Consider the following 21,380-nt stretch of genomic DNA (forward strand, 5'->3'; position numbering starts at 1 on the left):
TAATGATGTCACCATTAGGTAACAGACTAGAAACAGCAGAATTCAAAACATTCATACATGCTGACGATGTTACCATATACATAACCTTCCAAAAGAACATTCAAGACATCTTATAAAAGGCAAAACTTGGCTTAAATTTGATGGAAACCTGGGCCTCAGAATCCAAACTAAAGCTGAATAAACCAAAAAACTAAATTCATGGTCATTACCAACCTATTTAACCAAAATAACTACAACAGTTTCACAATTGACACTTCATTTCCCATTGACAATAATCTGAAAATTCTAGGTATAATTATAGACAAACATTTAATATTTGATACTCAAATTTCCTCAGTAATCACAAAATCTTTCAGGTGTCTTTGGAAACTAAAAAGGATCAGACCCTATTTCTCATCAGAAACATTCAGTCTATTGGTACAATCATTAACATTATCCCAATTCAGTTATTGTAATGCCATATATGCTGGCTGTAAGGAGTGCTTGTTGAAAAAGAAACTCCAAACAGCTCAGGTTCATATACAAATTCTCTTGTTTTGAAAGTGCCTCCCCTTTATTAATCAAATTACACTGGCTTCCCATCAAAGCGAGAATCACCTTCAAATTATGTACCTTTATCTTTCAAATACTAAATGGCACAGCTCCAGACTCTATGGTACCAAAACGTACCTCAAAGAAACACTAAATATGAGGCAAGAAACTTGCTCAGACTACACCTCCCAAATTGCAAAAAAGTAATCTACAAGACTGTCCACTCTGCAGACTTCACTTACTAGGAACCAAATGGTGGAACTCCTTATCACACAAAATAAGAAATATACAGGAATATACTAGATTCCCCCAAATCCTCAAATTGTTCCCAAAGAAACAAACCCTCACAAAGAACAACAACCATATCTCAAACAATTAATTATTACCCAAATTGGTTATTACGCTATTTACCATTGACTTTCTCTTTGCTTCATGTACAATTTCTCATTCATAATAGATTTTCTAAATATTAAACATCCATAGCTATCCAGTATGTTTATGATACTGTATTGTAAAATTGGATTCTTACAACAAATTACTTTCTTATGCATTATTCTTTGTTATGTATCCTATTTATTGTAAGCCACATTAAACTCAAACTTGTTTGGGGTAATGTGGGATATAAATGTCTCAAATAAATAAACCCTGAAAGGAATAGAGAGGCCCAGATTGGAAGAGGGAAGGCCCCAAGAGTATGCTTGGAGTGTATATATTTAGAAACTGCAAGTTAAACCAGGAATAACTTGTTGTCGTGAATGTTTTCAGTGTGTAGAGTAAGCTGGGCATTCAGTTATGTTCACCAGAAGCATTCTCTTTTTGTTCGGAAATTGGGCTCTTCTGACCCTTCTTTGTTTAAAGGACCTCAGCACAGGCCCAGAATCCTGCCTACTTACTCATGCTATAAGTATAGTGCAGCACAGTCCATATCCTCTGTTACATTCTAGACATTAATTTATTACCTTTCCCAATATGTGCTCTGTGATTTTAACTAGCAGTGCCCTAAGTGAATTACTCTTTGATATGTTAGAGGCAAATATTCAGTGGAAAAAAGCTGATCTAAGGCCTGGTGCTTTTAAAGGGTAAAATATAATTTTGTGAGTTTTCCAGTTGAACACCTGTGTAGATGACATCACACTAATGTATATGAATATGGCAGTTGAGCAAGTTGCTGTTTAAAAAGATGTGACTATATTAAGTTAAGCTCACTTTTATTACATATATAGAAATATTTGTAAAAAAAAATAGATGAAAAATGCCTAAGAATGTGCTCAAATGAGTCTTTAGGGTAGATATTCAAAAGAAATTTTGTATCAGTGAATGGATAACAGGTCAAACAACTCAATGTTCAATCAAAAATTATACACATAAGTAGAGGAGCAAGTTGCGCTCTGGATGCTTGCCAAAAAGTTATCCAGATCCATTATTTGGATAACTTTATATTGATATCTTAGCTATGGATATTGCAGGCCAAAGGTGTACAAATACATTATCTGGATAAACTATGAAATATCTGCATATATGTCTGAATTTTAGGCATAAGGATAAGAGGATAAATCATCTACTTATCTTTATGTGGTACCTGCCCCACTGAATATCATACTCTTTGTATACCCAATGTAGTTAAAATAGGTTAAGAGAAGATTAAAACCTATCTTTTGTTCCTATGATTCTTTTCTCTCTTCTTTGTTTCCTTTTCTTTTCCCATCTTTGGTACTCTTTTCTTTATTTCCCGTCACAGTTTCCTTCCTTCCTTTACTCCAGGTAACTCTCGTCTTTGAGATTAGTTACATTGCTGATTTTAGGCATAGCATATTCAGCTTTTATTCCAGAAGGCCACTGGTAGTGTAATTCTTGAAAAAGCTAATGTTAATCCTCTGTGATTGAGAAGCTTGCTTGTTAAATTAAATAGTCACAAATATTAGGCGCCGTTTATAGAACAGCACTTAGCGCTGGGATCGGTGCCTAAATTTAGATGCAAGAATTTGTGCCAAGTAAATCCTGATGTAAATCCTCGGTAATAAATTAGGTGCTGATCCCCCATATTCTATATCGGCATAAGAATGCCCATGACCCTCCCATGGCCATGCCCTCTTTTTGGAGCTGCACATAAATTTTGGGTAAGGATGCCCACGACTAAAAATGTGCACATAGATTTTAATTAATGCCAGTTAAATTGTGTGCACAAATTGGGCATGCACCCAAATTTGAGCACACAATTTAAGTGCCATTTTTGGATTTTGGGGGAAGGAGTTTTCAGTGCAGCAGGCACTGATCTCCATTTCAAACCAGGTGGTCATGAAACAGCCTAGGGGTCTGATTAGAATCTTCACAGATGAAACGCTGTACTTGGAAGTGTAAAACTACTGGGAGGAGCAGTTGATGGTATTTGGTGTGAGGTCCAACCAGTGTGATGTGGCACGTAAGATTGACAAAGATTCTTCTGTAGTGGTCACCTTAGAGGAAGATGAGTTCCCCATTGCAAAGGGTGACAATCTCATAGTTGTCTGTCTCTTCTGGAGGGAAGAGTTTTGGTGATGATTTCTCAGGCCTTCAAAGTTTAGGTATTTCTGAGCCCCCAGCACATGAGGCATGGACTTTGGGAGATTTCATTTTGGAAGGTATCTGTTCCACCAAAGCCTTTCCAGAACACTAGGTGATTCAAGCCCTCATCTCAGGGGAGTTGGATGCTCCAGAAGCCAGAGATGGAAGGGCCATGGGTAGGCCTTATCAATTGGTCCTGTAGAAAAATAGAAGCTGAAGCTGCCAATGGTGGATGCCTTGAGTGATAGTAGTCACCAAGTTTCCAAGTTTATTCATAGACTTGATATACCGCCTAGGAGAAAATACCATCAAAGCGGTTTACAATGTAATCAATAATTATCAATGAAAAAGGAAAGGAAGTACAATAAAAATAGGAAAGAGAGAAAAGGAGCTAAGGTATAAGGTACTTGTGATGGCCAAGAGCCAAGAAGGACATTCCTATGTGTGCATGGCTGGACCCACTGGCAGCGGAGCAGGGTAACAATTGAAAGCTAAGGTGAACAAATGGGCCTTGAGCTGGGATTTAAAAGTGGACAATGTAGTTTCCAGCAATAGTGACAAGAGGATAATGTTCCATAACAGAGGACCCATGACACTAAAAATACGGGAGTGGACTATAGAAAGGTGAAGGTAGCGTGGAGAAGGGATTTGTAGTTGCTTGAGTGGAGAGTAACAGTCACAGGGGCAGTAAGGTGTCAGAAATCGGGATAAGTAAGACCATTTACCGAAGTGAAGAATCTTTTGAACTAAGAGCAGGGTTTTATATCATACTGTGAGGGATACAGGCAACCAGTGCTCATCCCAAAGAAGGGGTGTGACGTGGTCGTACCATTTTGCTTCCTTAAGAAGACGAATGGCCACATATTGGACCAATTGAAGACATTGGATTTCTTTTTTATAGAGTCCTGCATTACAGCATTGCAGTAATCAAGATTGGATAGTACTAAGGAATGAAGAAGGACATGAACTGCTGAACTATGGAATAGACGGCGAATGGAGTAGAACGTTTTTAATTTGAAAAAGCAGGCACGCATGGCCTTAGAAATATGGTGCCAAAAGGTCACAGCTTTGTCTAAGATAACCCCCAGGACCCTGACAGATGGTATTAGTGTAAGGGGATTATTTGCAATGGTAACAGGATTGACCAGTGAAGACGAGTTTCAACGAGAGAAAGTATGACACATGTGCTTTTCCCATACTTAAGAGTGAGTTTGTAGGTATGAAGCCACGAGGCAATCTGGTCTAGCTTGGTATTAAGAGATAGAATGGAAAATGGAGTGGTGGGATCTGTGTGAGCTAAGACTTGAATATCATATGTATAGGCACATACGGTCAAACCAAGGGACTCAGCTAGGAACAGTAATGGGGAGAGGAAGAGGTTGAACAGCAGAGGTGGAAGTATGGAGTAATATAAGGAGAAGAAGAAGAATTGTGCCAGGACACTTGGTTAGATCTAGCATAACGGACTGTATCCAGGAAAGGACTGTGCCCTTGATACTAATCATTGATAAGCGTTGGACAAGAAGAGTGTGATCTATCAACAAGCTGACCATTCCCATAGAGGGCAGTACGGTGCTGAAGAAAATGCAACACTGCAGGATTGAGATCTTGCTGAAGCAGAAGGCTGCTGGAGTCTTCAGGTGGCTGTTTGCAGTTCATAGTTGTCAAGAGCTTTTTTGTTCTAATACAGCATATGAAGGAATGAGGACAGAGCAGGACAAATCTTAATTGGTAAGTTATTTGCTGGGAAATTGCTTTTAAACTTGGGAGAGGTAGTTTAGAGTTAAATAGGTTATCTCAGTGTCTTTATTTTTAAGTTACTCTACTTATTTAGCAAAGGCAGTGTAAAGAATTTAGGGTTTTCTTTTTCTTGTTTAACATTTAAAATCTCTATTACAGTTTCATAGTTAAGGGACTATTCTAGAGTTTACCATAGCATCAGTGTAGCGCAGAACTGATAGTCACAGGAAACCCCAATATAGAGTTTTAACTTTAGTTTTGCTGCACAGCTTAGTTTCCATAGTATAAAACCCTTTCCCCTAAAGTTTTAAAACTTTAAAACTTGAACTTTCTGCCACAGACTACAACATTAACAAATAGTTTAGTCTTCAATCCTACCCACGTTCCCCTAACTCCTGCTCACCCCTAGCACAACTCTTGATTTATAGTCAGTTGTTCTAATTAGGATAACAAGGAAGGAGTTCTCTTAGAGTTTTAATTACATTTCATTACTTTCTAAGAAGAAAACACTAAATAAATCCCACAATTTACCATATAAGCTATATTAGACTAAGTACCTTAGCAAGTTTTAAATTATTGAAAACCTCAAAAATACTGAGATGGAGATGGCAGTCCTGCCGCAAGAGGGATGCTGTCCAGTCTTTTCCATTGAGTGACACATGTATAATTATCTCCTAGTTGGTGAGTGGTTATATGTGTGTGCCTGTTGTAAAGAGCTCCTAGCTCTCGGAGAACAGGTCTGTTCTCTTGAGGCTAGAGTAGCAGACTTGGAGGAGCTGAGGGAGACAGAGAGGTATATAGAGGAAACCTAAAGAGATTTTGTAGAGAAGTCCGACCTCTAGTCTGGCAGCCCATTTGCTGCCTTGGAGAAGGAAGGTCTCCTAGAAGGAGAGCAGCACCCTATTGAAGTAGAAAGTACTCCTGTAGCCAGAACCTGCCCACCAGGGGATGCACTATCCTCTCACACTGAGGATATGTTTCAAAGAACTTCTGCCCTGGTGGAAAGGGTTAGGACAGCAGTTGTAGTTGATGATTCGATCATTAGGCATGTAGATAGCTGGGTGGCTAGTGGACGTGAGGATCACTTTGTCACTTGCCTGCCTTCTGCGAAGATGATGGACCTCATACGTCATCTAGACAGGATCTTAAATATTGCTGGGAAGGAGCTGGCTGTCTTGGTACATATGGGTACCAATCACAGAGGAAAATGTGGGAGATAGGTTCTGGAAGCCAAATTCAGGCTCTTAGGTAGAAAGCTGAAGTCCAGATCTTCCATGATAGCATTTTCAGAAATGCTCCCCGTTCCTCATGCTGGACCCAAAAGGCAGGTAGAGCGCCAAGATCTCAATGTATGGTGGAGGGATGAGGGATTTAGATTTGTTAGGAACTAAGGGGGAGACTGTTCCGGAAGGATGGACTCCATTTTAACCGGGAAGGAATCAGGCTGCTCCTTTAAAAAGGAGATACAACAACGTTTAAACTAGAATGGGGGGGGGGGGGGGAGCCAACAGTCACCAGGAGCACATGGTTCAGTGTGGAGTATCCTTGAAGGATGCTATTGAAACAAGACATTTAGAGAATCCCAGTAGAGAGATTTCAACAATGCTGAAAGTAAGCCAGGTGTGCTTTATGAGAGAGCAGGATAAACGATGCACATTATCCTCATCAACTTCTAATCAGCTTGTAGATGCAAGGAAAAAAACTATTTAAACTGCCTGTATACAAATGCTAGAAGCCAAAAAAATAAAATGAGAGAGTTAGAGTATATAGCACTAAATGATGAGACAGATATAATAGACATCTCAGAGACTTGGTGGAAAGAGGACAATCAATGACCGCTGTGTTAACAGGGTACAAATTGTATCGCAATGATAGAAAGGATCAAATTGGAAGGTAGGTTTTGCAGTATGTTAAAGGGGGAATTGAGTCAAATAAAATAAACATTCCACTTGAAACAGCAGCATGGAATCATTACGTATAGAAATTCCATGTGTGATGTGAAGGGAAGGAGTATTCTTGTAGGGCTGTACTATTGTCCACCAGGACAGAACACCAAGATACAGCAAAAAGCACCAGGAGCCTTCAGAAACGAGACACAATTCCTTTAATGATGAAAATTGATTTTACAATGTGGACCCAACACAGGCCATGTTTCGGCGTACAGTGCCTGCATCAGGAGTCAAACATGATCTAACATGAAATGAATACTGAATGCAGCAACCAAACTTCTTCCTATTCACTCTGTGAAGTAGTTCTTTCACGCATTGAGAGCAAAAAAAGTCCCTTCATTTTACAATAAAGGAACAAACAAAGGGACTTTTTTGCTCTCAATGCATGAAACTACTACTTCTCAGAGTGAATGGGAAGAAGTTTGGTTCCTGCATTCAGTATTCATTTCATGTTAGATCATGTTTGACCTCTGACGCCTGGTTCAAAAGAGCTTTGCGTGCCTTTCGGCAATTTTTTTCCCCTCAATTATTTTTTCCATTTTTATTGTGGCAGGTCTTTTTTTGTGCGTGTGAGGAGAAGGTGCACTTTTTCAACCTCTCCTCACTTGCACAGTTCAAAAGAGCTTTGTGTGCCTTTCGTCGATTTTTTTCCCTCCATGTTTTCTTCAATTTTTATTGTGGTTTTCTTATTTTCTTCCTTAAAGCCCGTCCTTTATTTCTTAGTTGTTTTTGCTAGGTTTAAGTTTCCTTTCTTTTCAACATCATAGGGCTGTTTTTTAGTCCTTGACTCCCCTTGGGTTCTTCCATTCTTTTCTTTGTGCCTTTTTAGGCACCATGGAGTAGTTTAATTTGGCCGACAAGGTTTTCCCATCCATATCCACAAAGACTCCCAATGGCTTCAAGTGCTGTACCAGGTGCAATTGGATGATCCTGGGAAAGGACACCATTCTTGGTGTCTGCAGTGTCTTGGGCCCGACCATAGCCCTGCTGTATTTTCTGTTTTTTCATGAAGAAGAGGATCCAGGTTTCCTGAGAGGCTCAACATGAGAAAATGTTTAGAGCCAAGTCCGGTTCTTCAACGTCTGCATCGAGGTTGGGAACGTCGGCATCGACGTTGAACATCGTACTGGCATCAGGAGCATCGGTAAGCATAGCTGCTTGGAGACCCTTAGGCACTGGGATCAGCGAGGTGTCGAGCGGGTCTACACCTGTCTCGAGGTCTCCTGCTGTGCAGGCCCCCCCCAGGACTGTCCTTCATCAGACCCGACTCTGACGTGATGTGAGGATTTGATGTTGTCCTCATCAGCCAAGAAGCATCATCATCAGTCACCCTTGGGGCATCAAAGGATTCCACCAGAGGAAGAAGGGCAGGGATTCTATTCCAGGTACTTCCTTGTTCAGAAAAATGACGGGGGAAGTGTCCCATCCTAGACCTGAGGGCCCTGAACAAATTTTTAGTCCAAGAAAAGTAAAAGATGGTTTCCCTGGGCACCCTTCTCCAAATGATTCAGAAAAATAATTGGCTATGCTCTCTGGACTTAAAGGATGCATATACTCAAATCCTGATACCTCCAGCCCACTGGAAATATCTTTAATTTTGACTGGGAACACAACACTTTCAGTATCATGTGTTGCCTTTTGGCCTTGCATCAGCTCCCTGGGTCTTCACCAAGTGTCTAGTGGAAGTTACAGTATCGCTATGCAGACTGGAAGTCCATTGTGTTCCTATATCTCGACGATTGGCTAGTGAAGAGCACCTAAGAGGAGAGTGCTCGGGAGTCCATGCAGATGACTATTCGGGTGCTAGAGTTATTAGAGTTTGTTTTAAACTACCTCAAGTCCCTTCTCCACCCTGTTCAGCGATTGGCGATCATAGAAGCCCTGCTCAACACAAATGGTTTGAGCTTACCTCCTGAAGATGTGAATGGACAATCTTGTCTCACTAACGTCAAGGGTTCATGCCTCTCAGCAGATCACAGCTCTGCAGATGTTGAGATTGTTGGGCCACATGGCTTTCACAGTGTACGTTACACCCTTGACACGTCTTCACATGAGATCAGGTCAATGGACCCTGGCTTCTCAGTGGTTTCAAGTCACAAGAAATCTACAAGATGTCATGCTCTCTACAGTGGTGGACCATTCGATCCAGTTTGATTGTGGGACTTCCATTCCAAATTCCTCAGCCTCAAAAAGTGTTGACGATGGATGCATCTCTCCTGGGTTGGGGAGCTCATGTAGATGGGCTTCACACTCAAGGTGCTTGGTCCTCCCAGGAAATGAATCTTCAGATCAACCTCCTGGAGCTTCTAGCGATCTGAAATACTCTATTGTTTAAGTGTCCGTCTTGGAACCGCCACTGGCAGTGCCTGAAATAGAAATAACAATCTAGGCAACACATTCATCTTCACTACTGCCATGCGCCCCCACGGAGAGAGTGGTGAATACTTGGAATGCCCTCCTGCGGGAGATGGTGGAGATGAAAACGGTAACGGAATTCAAACATGTGTGGGATAAACATAAAGGAATCCTGTTCAGAAGGAATGGATCCTCAGAAGCTTAGCGGAGATTGGGTGCCAGAGCCAGTGGTGGGAGGCGGGGCTGGTAGTTGGGAGGCAGGGCTAGTGCTGGGCAGACTTCTACGGTCTGTGCCCTGAAAATGGCAGATACAAATCAAGGTAAGGTATACACAAAAAGTAGCACATATGAATTTATCTTGTTGGGCAGACTGGATGGACTGTGCAGGTCTTTTTCTGCTGTCATCTACTATGTTACTATGTAAAGGCTTTCAGAGATTGGCTGTCTCACCAAATTATTCTAGTTCAAACAGACAATCAGGTTGCAATGTATTACACCAAAAAGTAAGGGGGCATTGGATCACACTCTCTGTGTCATGAGGCCATCCGGATGTGGCACTGAACTCACCAACACTGCATGTTTCTTCAAACCACTTATCTGGCAGGCGCAAACAACACCTTGGCCAACAAACTGAGCAGGATAATGCAACCGCACAAGTATTACACTAAAAAATCACTCACCGAACCTTTGCTCATCATTGGCCAAAAACCTCCTCCATACGTTCGCTGTTTTTATTAAAGCAAAATTTTTTGTCAAATTTTAGCCACTTGTTAGTTAAAAAAATCTTCAAAAAATCAACTTATGCATTTTGAAAATAATAATTAAGTTCACTTAAATTCTGGAACTTGTCAGGCTGTTGAACACCCAGTTCCGATACTCCCGACGGGAACCCATTTTGCCCACCAGCTTCATCGGATCTTTATTTGGCTATGAAGATCGAATGAACACAATAAAGCGCCAATGATATCTCCCTTGAGAAAGCCGGTGGACGAAACAGGTCCCCGTCGGGAATATTGGCACTGGGTGTTCAACAGTCTGACAAGTTCCAGAAGTTAAGTGACCTTAATTACTATTTTCAACATGCATGTTGATTTTTTTGAACTAGCAAGTGGATAAATTTGGCAAAACATTTTGCTTTAATAAGAACAGCGAAGGTACAGAGGAGGTTTTTAGCCAATGATGAGCAAAGGTCCGGTGAGTGCTTTGAAGACATTGGGCATGAAGTGAGCCCCAGCAACTGGACTGTTAGAGGTCTTTTCCTTCTCTTAGTTCCTTTTAGCTCCACTTAGCTCCAAAATAATTAGGAGAGAGTGTCTACAGTCTATGGTTTGATTTCAGTGTGCAATGGTGCCAAAAAAAACCCCGGAATGTTAGGAATTATTAGGAAAGGGATAGAAAATAAGGCAAAGAATATTATAATGCCTCTGTATTGCTCCATGATGTGACCTCAAGTTGCCACATCTCAAAAAAGATATAGCAGAATTTGAAAAGGTTAAAAGAAGGTGACCAAAATGATTAAGGAGATGGAACTTCTCTCACTTGAGGAAAGACTTAAGAGATTAGGGCTCTTCAACTTGGAGAAGAGACAGCTGAGGGGGATATGATGAAGATATACAAAATCCTGGATGGAATAAAGGGATATTTGTGAATCGATTGTTTACTCTTTCAAAAAATTCAAACTGTAGGAGACACTGAATAAAGTTACATGGTAGATCAGTACTGTATAGCATATTTTACTATTCAGCCAAATATGAATACGAAATACAAATAATTTGCATTGAACTTTAACATAATATACAAAAAAAGCAATGTGAAATCGATGATCAAGTGTTTGTTTCGGTAGGATTTAGCACAGTAGAGCCCCAGATTATTTATATTCAAATTTACATCACTGTTCAGCCGAATACAAATAATGTATTCGGGGCACTGTTCGGGGCCGGAACGAATCGAATGCAAATATTCAGTACAACTCTATTACATGGTAATACCTTAAAAGAAATAGAAGAAACTTTTTTCACTCAATGAATATTTAAGCTCAGGAAGATTACCAGAAGGATATAGTTAAAGCAGTTAGCATATCTGGTTTAAAAAAAAGGCTTGGAATAGTTTGTGGAGAAAAAGTCCATAAACTGCTATTAAGGAAAGCCGCTACTTATCTCTGGAGTCAGTAGCATAGAATCTTGCTACTCTTTGGGATTCTGCCAGGCACTTGAGACTTGGATTGGCCACTGTTGGAAGCAGGATACTGGGCTAGATGGCCCCTGTGGTCTGATCCCAGTATGGCAATTCTTATGTTCTTATGTTTACTGTAATTAATATTTCATTATATTTACAATTAGTGGACTAGACATTTCCTTTAATGATACACTGATTTATTTTAAATTATAAGAGAAACGGCTGTATGTAGCACTTCTGAGGAACTACTGACAAATCCATGCAGCTGGTGGCAGGTTTACACTAACCCTCAGTCACTGTTGTACATTATAGAATCTGACATCAGCCAGCACATTGTCTTTAGATTTAAGCTCCTGAGAGTCATTCTAAGCCCTAATGTAATTTTACTGTTCACTACATGAATTTGTAAAGTAATTTTTTTTTAAAGATTGTAAGCAGTAAGCTGCATAGGAATGAAATGTAAACAATAGAAGGGGCCTTATTTTATTTTTTTCTTCTGACAAACACTGTTTTACTTGGAGGCTTGCTTTTTAAGCTTTTCTTTATTATACCGAGCAAGCAGCTGCAAAAATTCTGCTGGCACATGTAAACATATTCTTTTTGCAGTTGAAAAATGTGTCTGGAAATGTAAGCAAAAAGGCCCAATTTTAAAAGAGAAAATTTGTTCTTGAGACAGGATTTAAGTATTTTGGGGGTTATTGTACTAAACTGCTTAATGCATATTAGACACTTCTATTATCTAATACAAATAGTTAACATGTATAAACAATATTGCTTTATTGTTAGTGCAAAATCTATGCTAATGAGATGAGAAACAAATATATGCTAAATAGCTCTTTACATATTAACGCTGTGAAAATTAACACATTAAAGTGCACAAAATTAACAGATGCATTATTGCAAAACAACTTAACAACATTTCAGAAGTTTTTGCATTACTGTCTATATTAAAACCCTTACTTTATGGTCAGCATTAACACGTCTCATTGACACCTCATTAACAATGGCAATTAATACATGCATTAAACATTAAAAACCATGTAATCCCTGTTAGGTTGGGGATTACTAGAAGAGTAAGTCCCTGTGGAGAGTCATGGAGGGTGGGGGGTGGCTGGGAGGTCCCTGGGTGGTGGGAGGAAGCTCAGCCCCAGGAGTGTAGTTTGAAATAAAATGGAGAGAGAGAGAGAGTGCCATGGGACTGAAGAGTGACAGGGGGAAGGAGATTGGAAGGAGGTAAGGAGGAGTGTTTGCCCTTTAGAGGGATCTTTGATTGCCTGATGGTCCCCTACCAATAACCTGGAGGAGAGAAAGGGAAATCCCAACTGGAAGAGGTAAAGGGGAGTTGTGGCTCAGCAAAGTGGCAACTGAAGAGGAGTGGGGCTACGGGTGGGCAAAGGAGAGACCCAGCCCATGAGCCGAGGATCGAAGCCAGGGAGTGCCCATCCCAAGACCAAGGTGGATCCAAAATGGGGTCACCACTGGAGGGAGGTCAGGCCACAGGGTATCTGGACCTGTGAAACTGAGAGGAACACAGCCTTTGGAACACTATTCTCCGGGACAGGAACGGACTGGAGTTAGTTAAGTGTACAAAGTCCTGCTGAAAAGCATCTGCAAATATATCAGGGGAGGAGAATATAGGAGTTCTCCTGGGGAATACCCGAAGGATTGTGGGTTTAAAAGACTTGCATTCAAAGTTGGAGAGTCAATATGGTTTGATGATCTTGCTTTTGCGGAATTGAAGAATAAACAGTTTGAATTTTTTTCATAAACTGCTGACTCTAGCATGATCTTTGGACCTGAGAGAGTTTGAGTGTCTCCTGAACCTGCAGATCACCATCCCGGATCTGGAACACCCACCCCAGCCCGACTGTGGGATTCAATGGCCAGCCTTGTTCATAACAATTTTTCTTTGGATTTTTCTTTGGATTTGTATTTCTTTGGTTTACTGGGGGTAGAAGAGGGCAATCCCACCCGCTAACGCTTCCTTTCCCCAGGTGGTGGCACCGAGCGCCAAGTGAGTAAGGGACCGACAGAGACTACCTTCGGGAGGCTCCAACTGGGTCGGACCCCGAATCCAGGAGCACCCACTACAGGAGTGTTACACCGTGTTAGTCCACTATTAGCATATTAGTACATTAGCCCCATCAAGAGAACCAGCCACTTCTATTTTCATGGTTCTCATCAGCCTGTGACACCTGCATGCAATTCTGTATCCCAGTTTGTTTGTATTTATAATGGTTGGAGTGACTGAACAAGAGGGACTTGTAGAAATTTTAAATAGCTCTGACTCCTTGGGAATGAAACAAGCATCAGAAAAATAAAAGGTCACTTTTATTTTAGTTGCACTACTGCTGTAACCCAGAACTGAATTAAGACTTATATAGATGATGTGTTTGCTTCATTGTCTGAGTGCCTATATAACACCAGCTATATATTGATTGCATATCACAAAATGTTTCTCATTTGCCATTTTAAAGTGAACAAGTTTCACATTAAATTGCTTTCCTGCCACCCCTGCCCCCAATAAGTTCTTATCAGGAATCCTCAGTGTTTGTCCCCATTAATTCTGCAGTTCATTTGCAGTACATTATCTGAGAGATTACTATCTCTAAAATTAAATGAAATTTTTCAGAATTATTCATACTTGCTTAGATTCAGACCTGAGCAGTGTGTACAGTTATTGAACTAGATTATTCCTCAGTAGCTTAGATCTGAACTAGAGTTGCAATATCCTTGGTATAAGTGAATACATGATCTCTTTCATTTTATCCCTATTTAAGAGAGTTAATGTTCTGGAATATTTTCTGAACATTTTCATGCTTATAACAGTTTTCCTTTTGACACTGCAGAGACCTTATAAAAGTGCTGAAATGGTATGTTGATCGAATAATAGAGGCAGAACGACAGGAGCATATCCAGGAGGTGCTAAAGGTAACAGATGTCAAGAGTTTAAGAGAGAATCAATGCTCCCACCTAGTCCATTTGCATATTGACACTAATTTCAGCTACTTATGCACACATCCACCTCATATTTGTGGATTCATTTGAAAGCTAGAGAAATAAATGAGAAATGATAATGACAGTTGTGCTGTTGCTGTCCATTTTATTGGAAAATAAAGATGTGTTTTTTCCATAAGCACAGAATAGGGAACAAATCAATTTTGAATGAGGTTCATAGTATGGTCAGTCTTGGTCTCGATTAAAATCTGTGAAAACTGTATATGCTAGTAATAGAAAAAAAGGCATACTCAGTAAAATAAATCTAAATATAAACTATATATAAAAATCTATGCAAATTTGATTTGGAAAATTATCAAAAAGGTAGTGAAATATTTGAATACATGCTGTCAAACTAAATCAAATTCGATTAACAAAAAGCTTCTTTGACTTGGTGAATCTTTAAGTGATATCTGAAGCTGTCTCCTGTGATGTTCAACATCCATTGGATTTATTACCACTTGATTACATGCTTCATAAAGTACATTTTTGAAGCAAGTTACTAATAAAACTGATATGATATATATCCTTAAAATCTCTCCCCAGCTTCCCTCCACCCTCGCCCTGCCTCCAATCACACCTTCCAGTCTTCAAAAAATCATATCAAATAAAACCCCAACAATTTCTACCTACATCTCCTCCACCCACATATACCATCACCCCACAACAACCCCATAGCACGCTACTAACATCCTATTCACCTCACATTTATGCATTGGCCAATTCTCTTACTCCCTTCCCTTTCAAAATATTCTTGCAGGACTACATCTAAATTTACACACAGAGCAACATTCTGTAATTATGTGCATAATTAGAATCCATGCCCCCATTCTGCCCCGAAATGCCCATGACCCTCCCATTTCCATGCCCCCTTTTTTGGAACACACGTAACAAGCGTTAGTCCCAATTAAATGTAATTAGTGCCAATAATTGCTTGTTAAAAAGCCAGTTAATGACACTAATTGGCTTGTTATTCAATTAAATTGCACATGCAAATCAGGAATGTGCCTAAAATTGCATGCACAGTTTTGGGCGACTTGTATAGAATCGGGAAAATAGTCTTTCTTTTGTGAAGGGATCATAATGTGCAGTGTTGGTCGTAGCAAAAAAAAAAATCTGTTGTTGAAACTAATTCCCTAGTGGACAGTTGAGGAACAGGAAACACTCTTTGAACATATGTCACTAGAATACTTGGCTTTCTTTATCGACAACTTGAATTGAATCAGGCAACAAGTGAGTGAGATCACCTGTCATAGGAATGGAACAGTTCTCCCAGGGCTCATAACTAGTGAAACGTTCTGAGCATGTGCAGCCCTTCCAACATGCAGTATTTTCCTCAGTCCCTTCAGATCTGTGTTTTCTGCCCTTCTAAATAAGTATTCAAACTGAGCTCTTCTGATTTTTCATTTAAAAATCTTCCCCTCTTCTTTCCTAACATTATTTTTCATCATTTTTAAATATTAATTTCCATTATTTTTCTCCTAATTTTGTTTTCTTATTTGTATGATGCAATGGGACTATGGGCAAAAACAAGCTTCAGGCCATTACCAATCTTCAGGAGAAAAGTAGCCAAACAAATACCCACAGACTCTGTCTTTTGTTTGGGTTAAGTACTTCTCCAGGAACTGTTAGGAGGGTGGATACATGTCTCCATGGTCCTAGAATAATTTCCTTAACTGGCTATGTGACCATTATGAGACAGAGGAGCAGCTTTTAAAAATCTTCAATGTAGAGGTTGGTTGACGCCACATAGTTCAGTTTCAAAAGGAAAACTATGATAAAATGAGGAAAAAAAATAATTAAAAGGAGCACTTGCTAAGGTTTAGTGTTTACTTCAGGAGTGCACTTTGGAAGTCCAGATCATTTATATTCCCTATATTAGAAAAGACAGAAGAAAGGTCAAATATCAGCTGGCATGGGCAAAAGGTGAGGTGAAAGGAGCTACATTGCAAACTCCATATATCGCTGATGTTGGGGTCCAAGATATTTGACCGCATTATAAGTGAATCAGCAAAAAGAAATAAAGGGGTCCACCCCTTGACCACATTGTAAACGATCCCTCTTTATATTGAGCCACATTATATAGGGTCTACAGTGTAGTATAACCAAAAGAACATCTTTCAAAAAATGGAAATATGGAAGAAAATAGAAAATAGCATAAGCACTGGCAAATTAGATGCAAAGTATTGAAAGGAAAGCAAAAAGAGAATTTGAAAAAAAAAAGGAAGGCTGCCTTAGAGGCAACAATTCATTATAGAAACTTTTTCAGCTACATTTGAAGCAAGAAGCCTGTGAGGGAGTCAGACTATTAGATAATTATAGAGTAAGGGGGACATTCAGAGAGGAGAAGGCCATAGTGGACAGACTAAATGGATTCTTTAGTTTGAACTTTGCCAAGGAAGATGAGAGGAAACTACCTATACTAGAAATGGTGATGATTTTAGAAGAAACAAAAATCTCAGTGGATCAAGAAATGAAAAAATTGACAAAGTGAAAAGCAGCAAATTACCTGGAGCAGATGGTGTACACCCAAGTGCTGAAAGAACTTAAAAATGAAATTGCAGATCTACTATGAGTTATCTTTAACCTATCAGTAATTTAACCCATGATACCTGAAGATTGGAGGGTGGCCAACATAATGCCAATTTTAAAAAGAGTTTCCTGGGGTGATCTAGACAACTAAAGAATGATGAGCCTGACATCAGTGGCAGCAAAAGTGGTAGAAATTATTATAAGGGGCCCTTTTACTAAACTATGTTAGGTGTTAATGTGCACCTAATATGCTTAAAATGACATACCATGGGACATGCTCAGGCATCCTGTGGTAACTCTCAAAGGTGCAGGCATTAGCCATGCACTTAAAATGTTTTTTTTTTGAAGGGACAGAGTGGGCATTCCTGTACTAATCAGTGCATCTACAGTAGTGTGTGCTAACTGGTTAGTGCAGGAATACCGCATGAGCCCTTACTGCCTACAAAATGGGTGGTGGTAACTGTTCAACCAAAAATGTTTTTTAATGACCATACACTAATGGCATCATTAATACAAAAATAGAAAATCGGCCATTTTATGGCTGCAGTAAAAATGGTCTTTGCGTGGGAAAAACCCACATAAGAGCACACTGATGGGCAGATGATTGAAAGCCCTGCGCTGTTCCAAACAGCACTCTAAAAATAGCGCTGGAACAGCACGGGGCATACCACCCCTATGATCAGAGATAATAGTATGCAAATTTATGCGCACTATTATATCTGATCATAGGGTAAAGTGTGGGAGGATTGTTCTCCCGCACTTGTTTGACAGGTCTGGACCCCAAATAGCACCACCAGACCCCAAATAGCATGGCCAGTGACACAGGGGCTGGAGGTCCAGCAGACCTCCAGTAACCCCGACCCTCCCTCATTTCCCACTTCTTGCCTGGTTGTTAGATTCTCCGTGGGATTTTGTGTTCAGTTACTGCCTGGTATAGGATTGTACCTCAACACATAGACATTTAATCTAGGACACTGCAGTGAGCCAGAGCTTGGGAGTCATTCAGTTGTATGCTTGATTCATTGCTTTGTTTCAACAATGGAAGCAGAGTTGCTTACTTGTAGCAGGTGGTTTTCATAGACTGTATGCTAATCAGGCAATAATCCTACCTGCCTCCCCAAGAGTTGACCATGAACTGTAAATCAATGGAAGAGACTGAAGAGAATGCTGTGCATAGGAAGGGCTGTGCATGCTCATACTTTCCACTAGTTCTGAGTTTTGGGGAGAGTTGTTTCACACCGGCACATTCAGATAATTTCACCAATTGTGTGTGGTATTAATCATGCTGTCTATAGAAAGTATCTGTTACAGGTAAAGCAACTTTGCTAAACGGAGAGTTTGAGGTTCCCAACAGTAAAATACTTGATCATGGTCTTTCTTTGCCTTTTCTGGGACATAGATCATAGAAGTCCTCTCAGCACTGTCCTTATGTTCCAAGTACTGGAGTTGCTGTTGAAGCCCACTCTAGCCTTTCCCAGTCTGTCTTGTCATATATGGGACACCGACCGGAGAAGTCTGCCTGGTACTGTCCCCACATTCAAACTACTGAAGTTGCCATTGAAGCCTTCTTCAGCCCATCCTAAACTGTCATGCCATATATGGGACACAGACCATAGACGTCTGCCCAGTACTGGCCTTAGTTCTCCACAGCTGGAGTTGTTTACTGTTTCCAAAAATACTAGGACTAGGGAGCGTGCAATGAAGCTACAAAGTAGTAAATTTAAAATGAATTGGAGAAAATATTTCTTCACTCAGTGTAATTAAACTCTGGCAGTTAGCAGGGTTTAAAAAAGGTTTGGATAGCTTCCTAAAAGAAAAGTCCATAAACCATTATTAAAATGGACTTGGGAAAATCCACTGCTTATTTATAGGATAAGCAGCATATAATTTATTGTACTGTTTTGGGATCTTACTAGGTACTTGTAACCTGGATTGGCCACTGTTGGAAACAGGATGCTGGGCTTTGATGGACCTTCGATCCATCTTAGTATGGCAATGCTTATGTTCTTATTCTAAGCACCACTCAACACATCAGCACACATGCAGTCATGTAGGTTTTGTTTTATGTACCATCCATTTTCTAATTAGGATTCTCCGAGGACAAGCAGGCTTCATATTATCATGTGTGGGTAGACGTCAATCCGCATAATCTGGTCCATCATTTATGCCTAAGTAAAAAAACAGAGCTTTGTGAAGTGCGAGCTGCGCTCCACTGTGCATGCGCGAGTGCCTTCCCGCTCGATGTGAGAATGCAGTTCCCTCAGTTTCATTTTCTCTGTGTGAAAAGAAGCTGTGCTTTTTGGTGTCTCTTCACACATCCAGTTTTTGAACTCCCTTTTTTCGTGCCTTTGCCCATTTTTCAGGCACCATCGAGCCGTTTGATTTGGCTGGCGAGGTCTTCCCATGCATGTCTACAAAGACTCCCAGTGGCTTCAAGCGTTGTACCCGGTGCAACCAGACCATCTCGGGAAAGGATACCCATTCTTGGTGTCTGCAATGTCTTGGGCCCAACTATAGCCCTGCTAACTGTGTTCTCTGTTTTCGTATGAAGAAGAGGACCCAGGTTTCTTGGGAGGCTCAACATGAAAAGATTTTTGGAGTCAGGTTTAGTTCCTCAATGTTGGCATTGGCATTGAGGTTAGAATTGTCGGCATCAATGTCGAGAGACACACTGGCATCGGGAGTATTGGTAAACATGGCTGCTTTGAGACCTCAGGATATTGGGAACAGTGAGGCATCGAGTGGGTCGCCACCTGTCTCGAGGCCTCTTGCTTTGCAGGCCCTCCGGAACCATCCATTGTCGGACCTGACCCTGAGGTGATGTGAGGATTCAACATCGTCCTCATTGGCAACGAGGAGTATGGGTGATGTTCTTCGGGCAAAGACCGAGAAGCACCCTCGTTGGTCACCCTCGATACTCGGTGCCGGGAGCTCCAAGGTGCAGAGTCCGGGAGGCCTGCTCTTTCTCCATACAGGAGGTGCCAATGTGATTGTCTCCAAGCAGCCAAAATCCTGCTCCCGTATGAGCCCCAGTGGTTCTGCAACCTATGCCTCAGCCAGCGCCCCAGCTTTTCCCAATGTTGGCTCTCGATGAGTGCAGCCGGGCCTTGCTCCCTGAGCTTCTGGATGCCTCATGTAGTGATGTGCTTGCATCTGCCATACCTCCCGTTGCGGGCCTGCCTGGCCCGCAGCCTGCAGTGTGGCCTCTGGCGCCATTTTGGCCCTGGCATCGACTGCCACCCAGGCAGGTACCCCGTCGATGGAGGAAGCTTTGCCAGAATCAAGGCGGGAGCCAGTCTCTCGACGCCATTCTCGAGGACATGGTTCCTCCGCATTGAGGCAGTCTCGGTCATCTCGTAGGGAGATTTTATCCAACACTGAGGAGGATCACTGATGGGAATCAGAGGAGGATCCCAGATAATTTTCCTTAGACTAGTTTTATGGGATTCCTTCTGAGCCCTCCCCACCACCTGAGAGGAGACAGTCTCCACTGGAGAGCCTCTCTTTCCCATCTTTTGTGAGGGAAATGGCTGATGCTATTCCATTTCCTGTAGAAGTGGAGGATGAGCCCAGGGCCAAGATGCTCGAGGCTGTGATGGCTCCTCTCCACGAGGTACTCAAGGCAGTCCTCGTCAAGAACTGGGCGTTCCCTCTGTCGTCCCTGTTGTCCCCAAGAAGATTGACACCCAGTATCGAATCCACAATGAGCCTGGGTTTGTGTGGCCTTAGTTGCCTCATGACTCCATGGTTGTGGAATCCACTCTCAAGAGTCAGGAGTACTAGCAACTATGCCTCAGCTCCCCCAGGCAGAGAAGCTAGAACCCTGGATTCTTTTGGGAGAAAGATATACCAGGCCTCTATGCTTATCTCTCATATTCAGTCATACCAGCTCTTCACAAGCATTTACTTGCTGAACTCGGTGAGACAGCTGTCTGGCTTGGTCGATACGCTCCCTCCAGAGCAGGCCAAACCTTTTCACCAGTTGATCAAGCAGCAGAAGGCGTGTCCAAAGTTCTTGGCCAGGGGTACTTACAACAATTTTGATGTGGCATCCAGGATCTCTGCTCAAAGTATAGCAATGCGCAGACTGTCATGGCTACGTGTTTCTGACTTGGAACATTCTGTTTAGGAGAGGTTGGCAGATGCCCCTTGCCGGGGGGATAATCTTTTCGGTGAGAAGGTTGAGGAGGTCACTGACCAAATCAAGAAACACACTATCTCTTCTCTCTCCCACTGGGCACCTTCTGCATCCACCTCCTCATCTAGGAGGTTTTTTGGCAAGTCAAGGAGAGCCCCTTACTACTACTTTAGGCGTAGATACACTCCTTTGGCTTGTCAGTCTACTCATGCTCAGCCCCAGTGTGCTTTTTCTCGTTAACAGCGTGCACCTAAGGCCCCTGCTTCTCCCCAGTCAAAGCAAGAGATGGGTTTTTGACAGGCTCCAGCACAGCACAGTCGCAGTAAAACTGCCCATTCCGGATGACTTGCCGGTCGGGGGAAGATTAAAATTTTTTCACCAAAGGTTGTCTCTCATAATCTGCAACTGGTGGGTTCTTCAAC

The 21,380-nt window shown here is 41.4% G+C and overlaps 1 protein-coding gene across 1 annotated transcript in view; it reads left to right on the forward strand.

Moving 5' to 3' along the window:
* Positions 1 to 21,380, forward strand: part of DOCK4 (dedicator of cytokinesis 4) — a 798,954-nt gene that overhangs the window by 367,609 nt on the left and 409,965 nt on the right. The window contains 1 exon segment of the mRNA XM_030215964.1: positions 14,141 to 14,222. Coding sequence (XP_030071824.1) covers positions 14,141 to 14,222 — 82 coding nt within the window.

This window comes from Microcaecilia unicolor, chromosome 10 (assembly GCF_901765095.1).
Source record: "Microcaecilia unicolor chromosome 10, aMicUni1.1, whole genome shotgun sequence".
Lineage (NCBI taxonomy): Eukaryota > Metazoa > Chordata > Amphibia > Gymnophiona > Siphonopidae > Microcaecilia > Microcaecilia unicolor.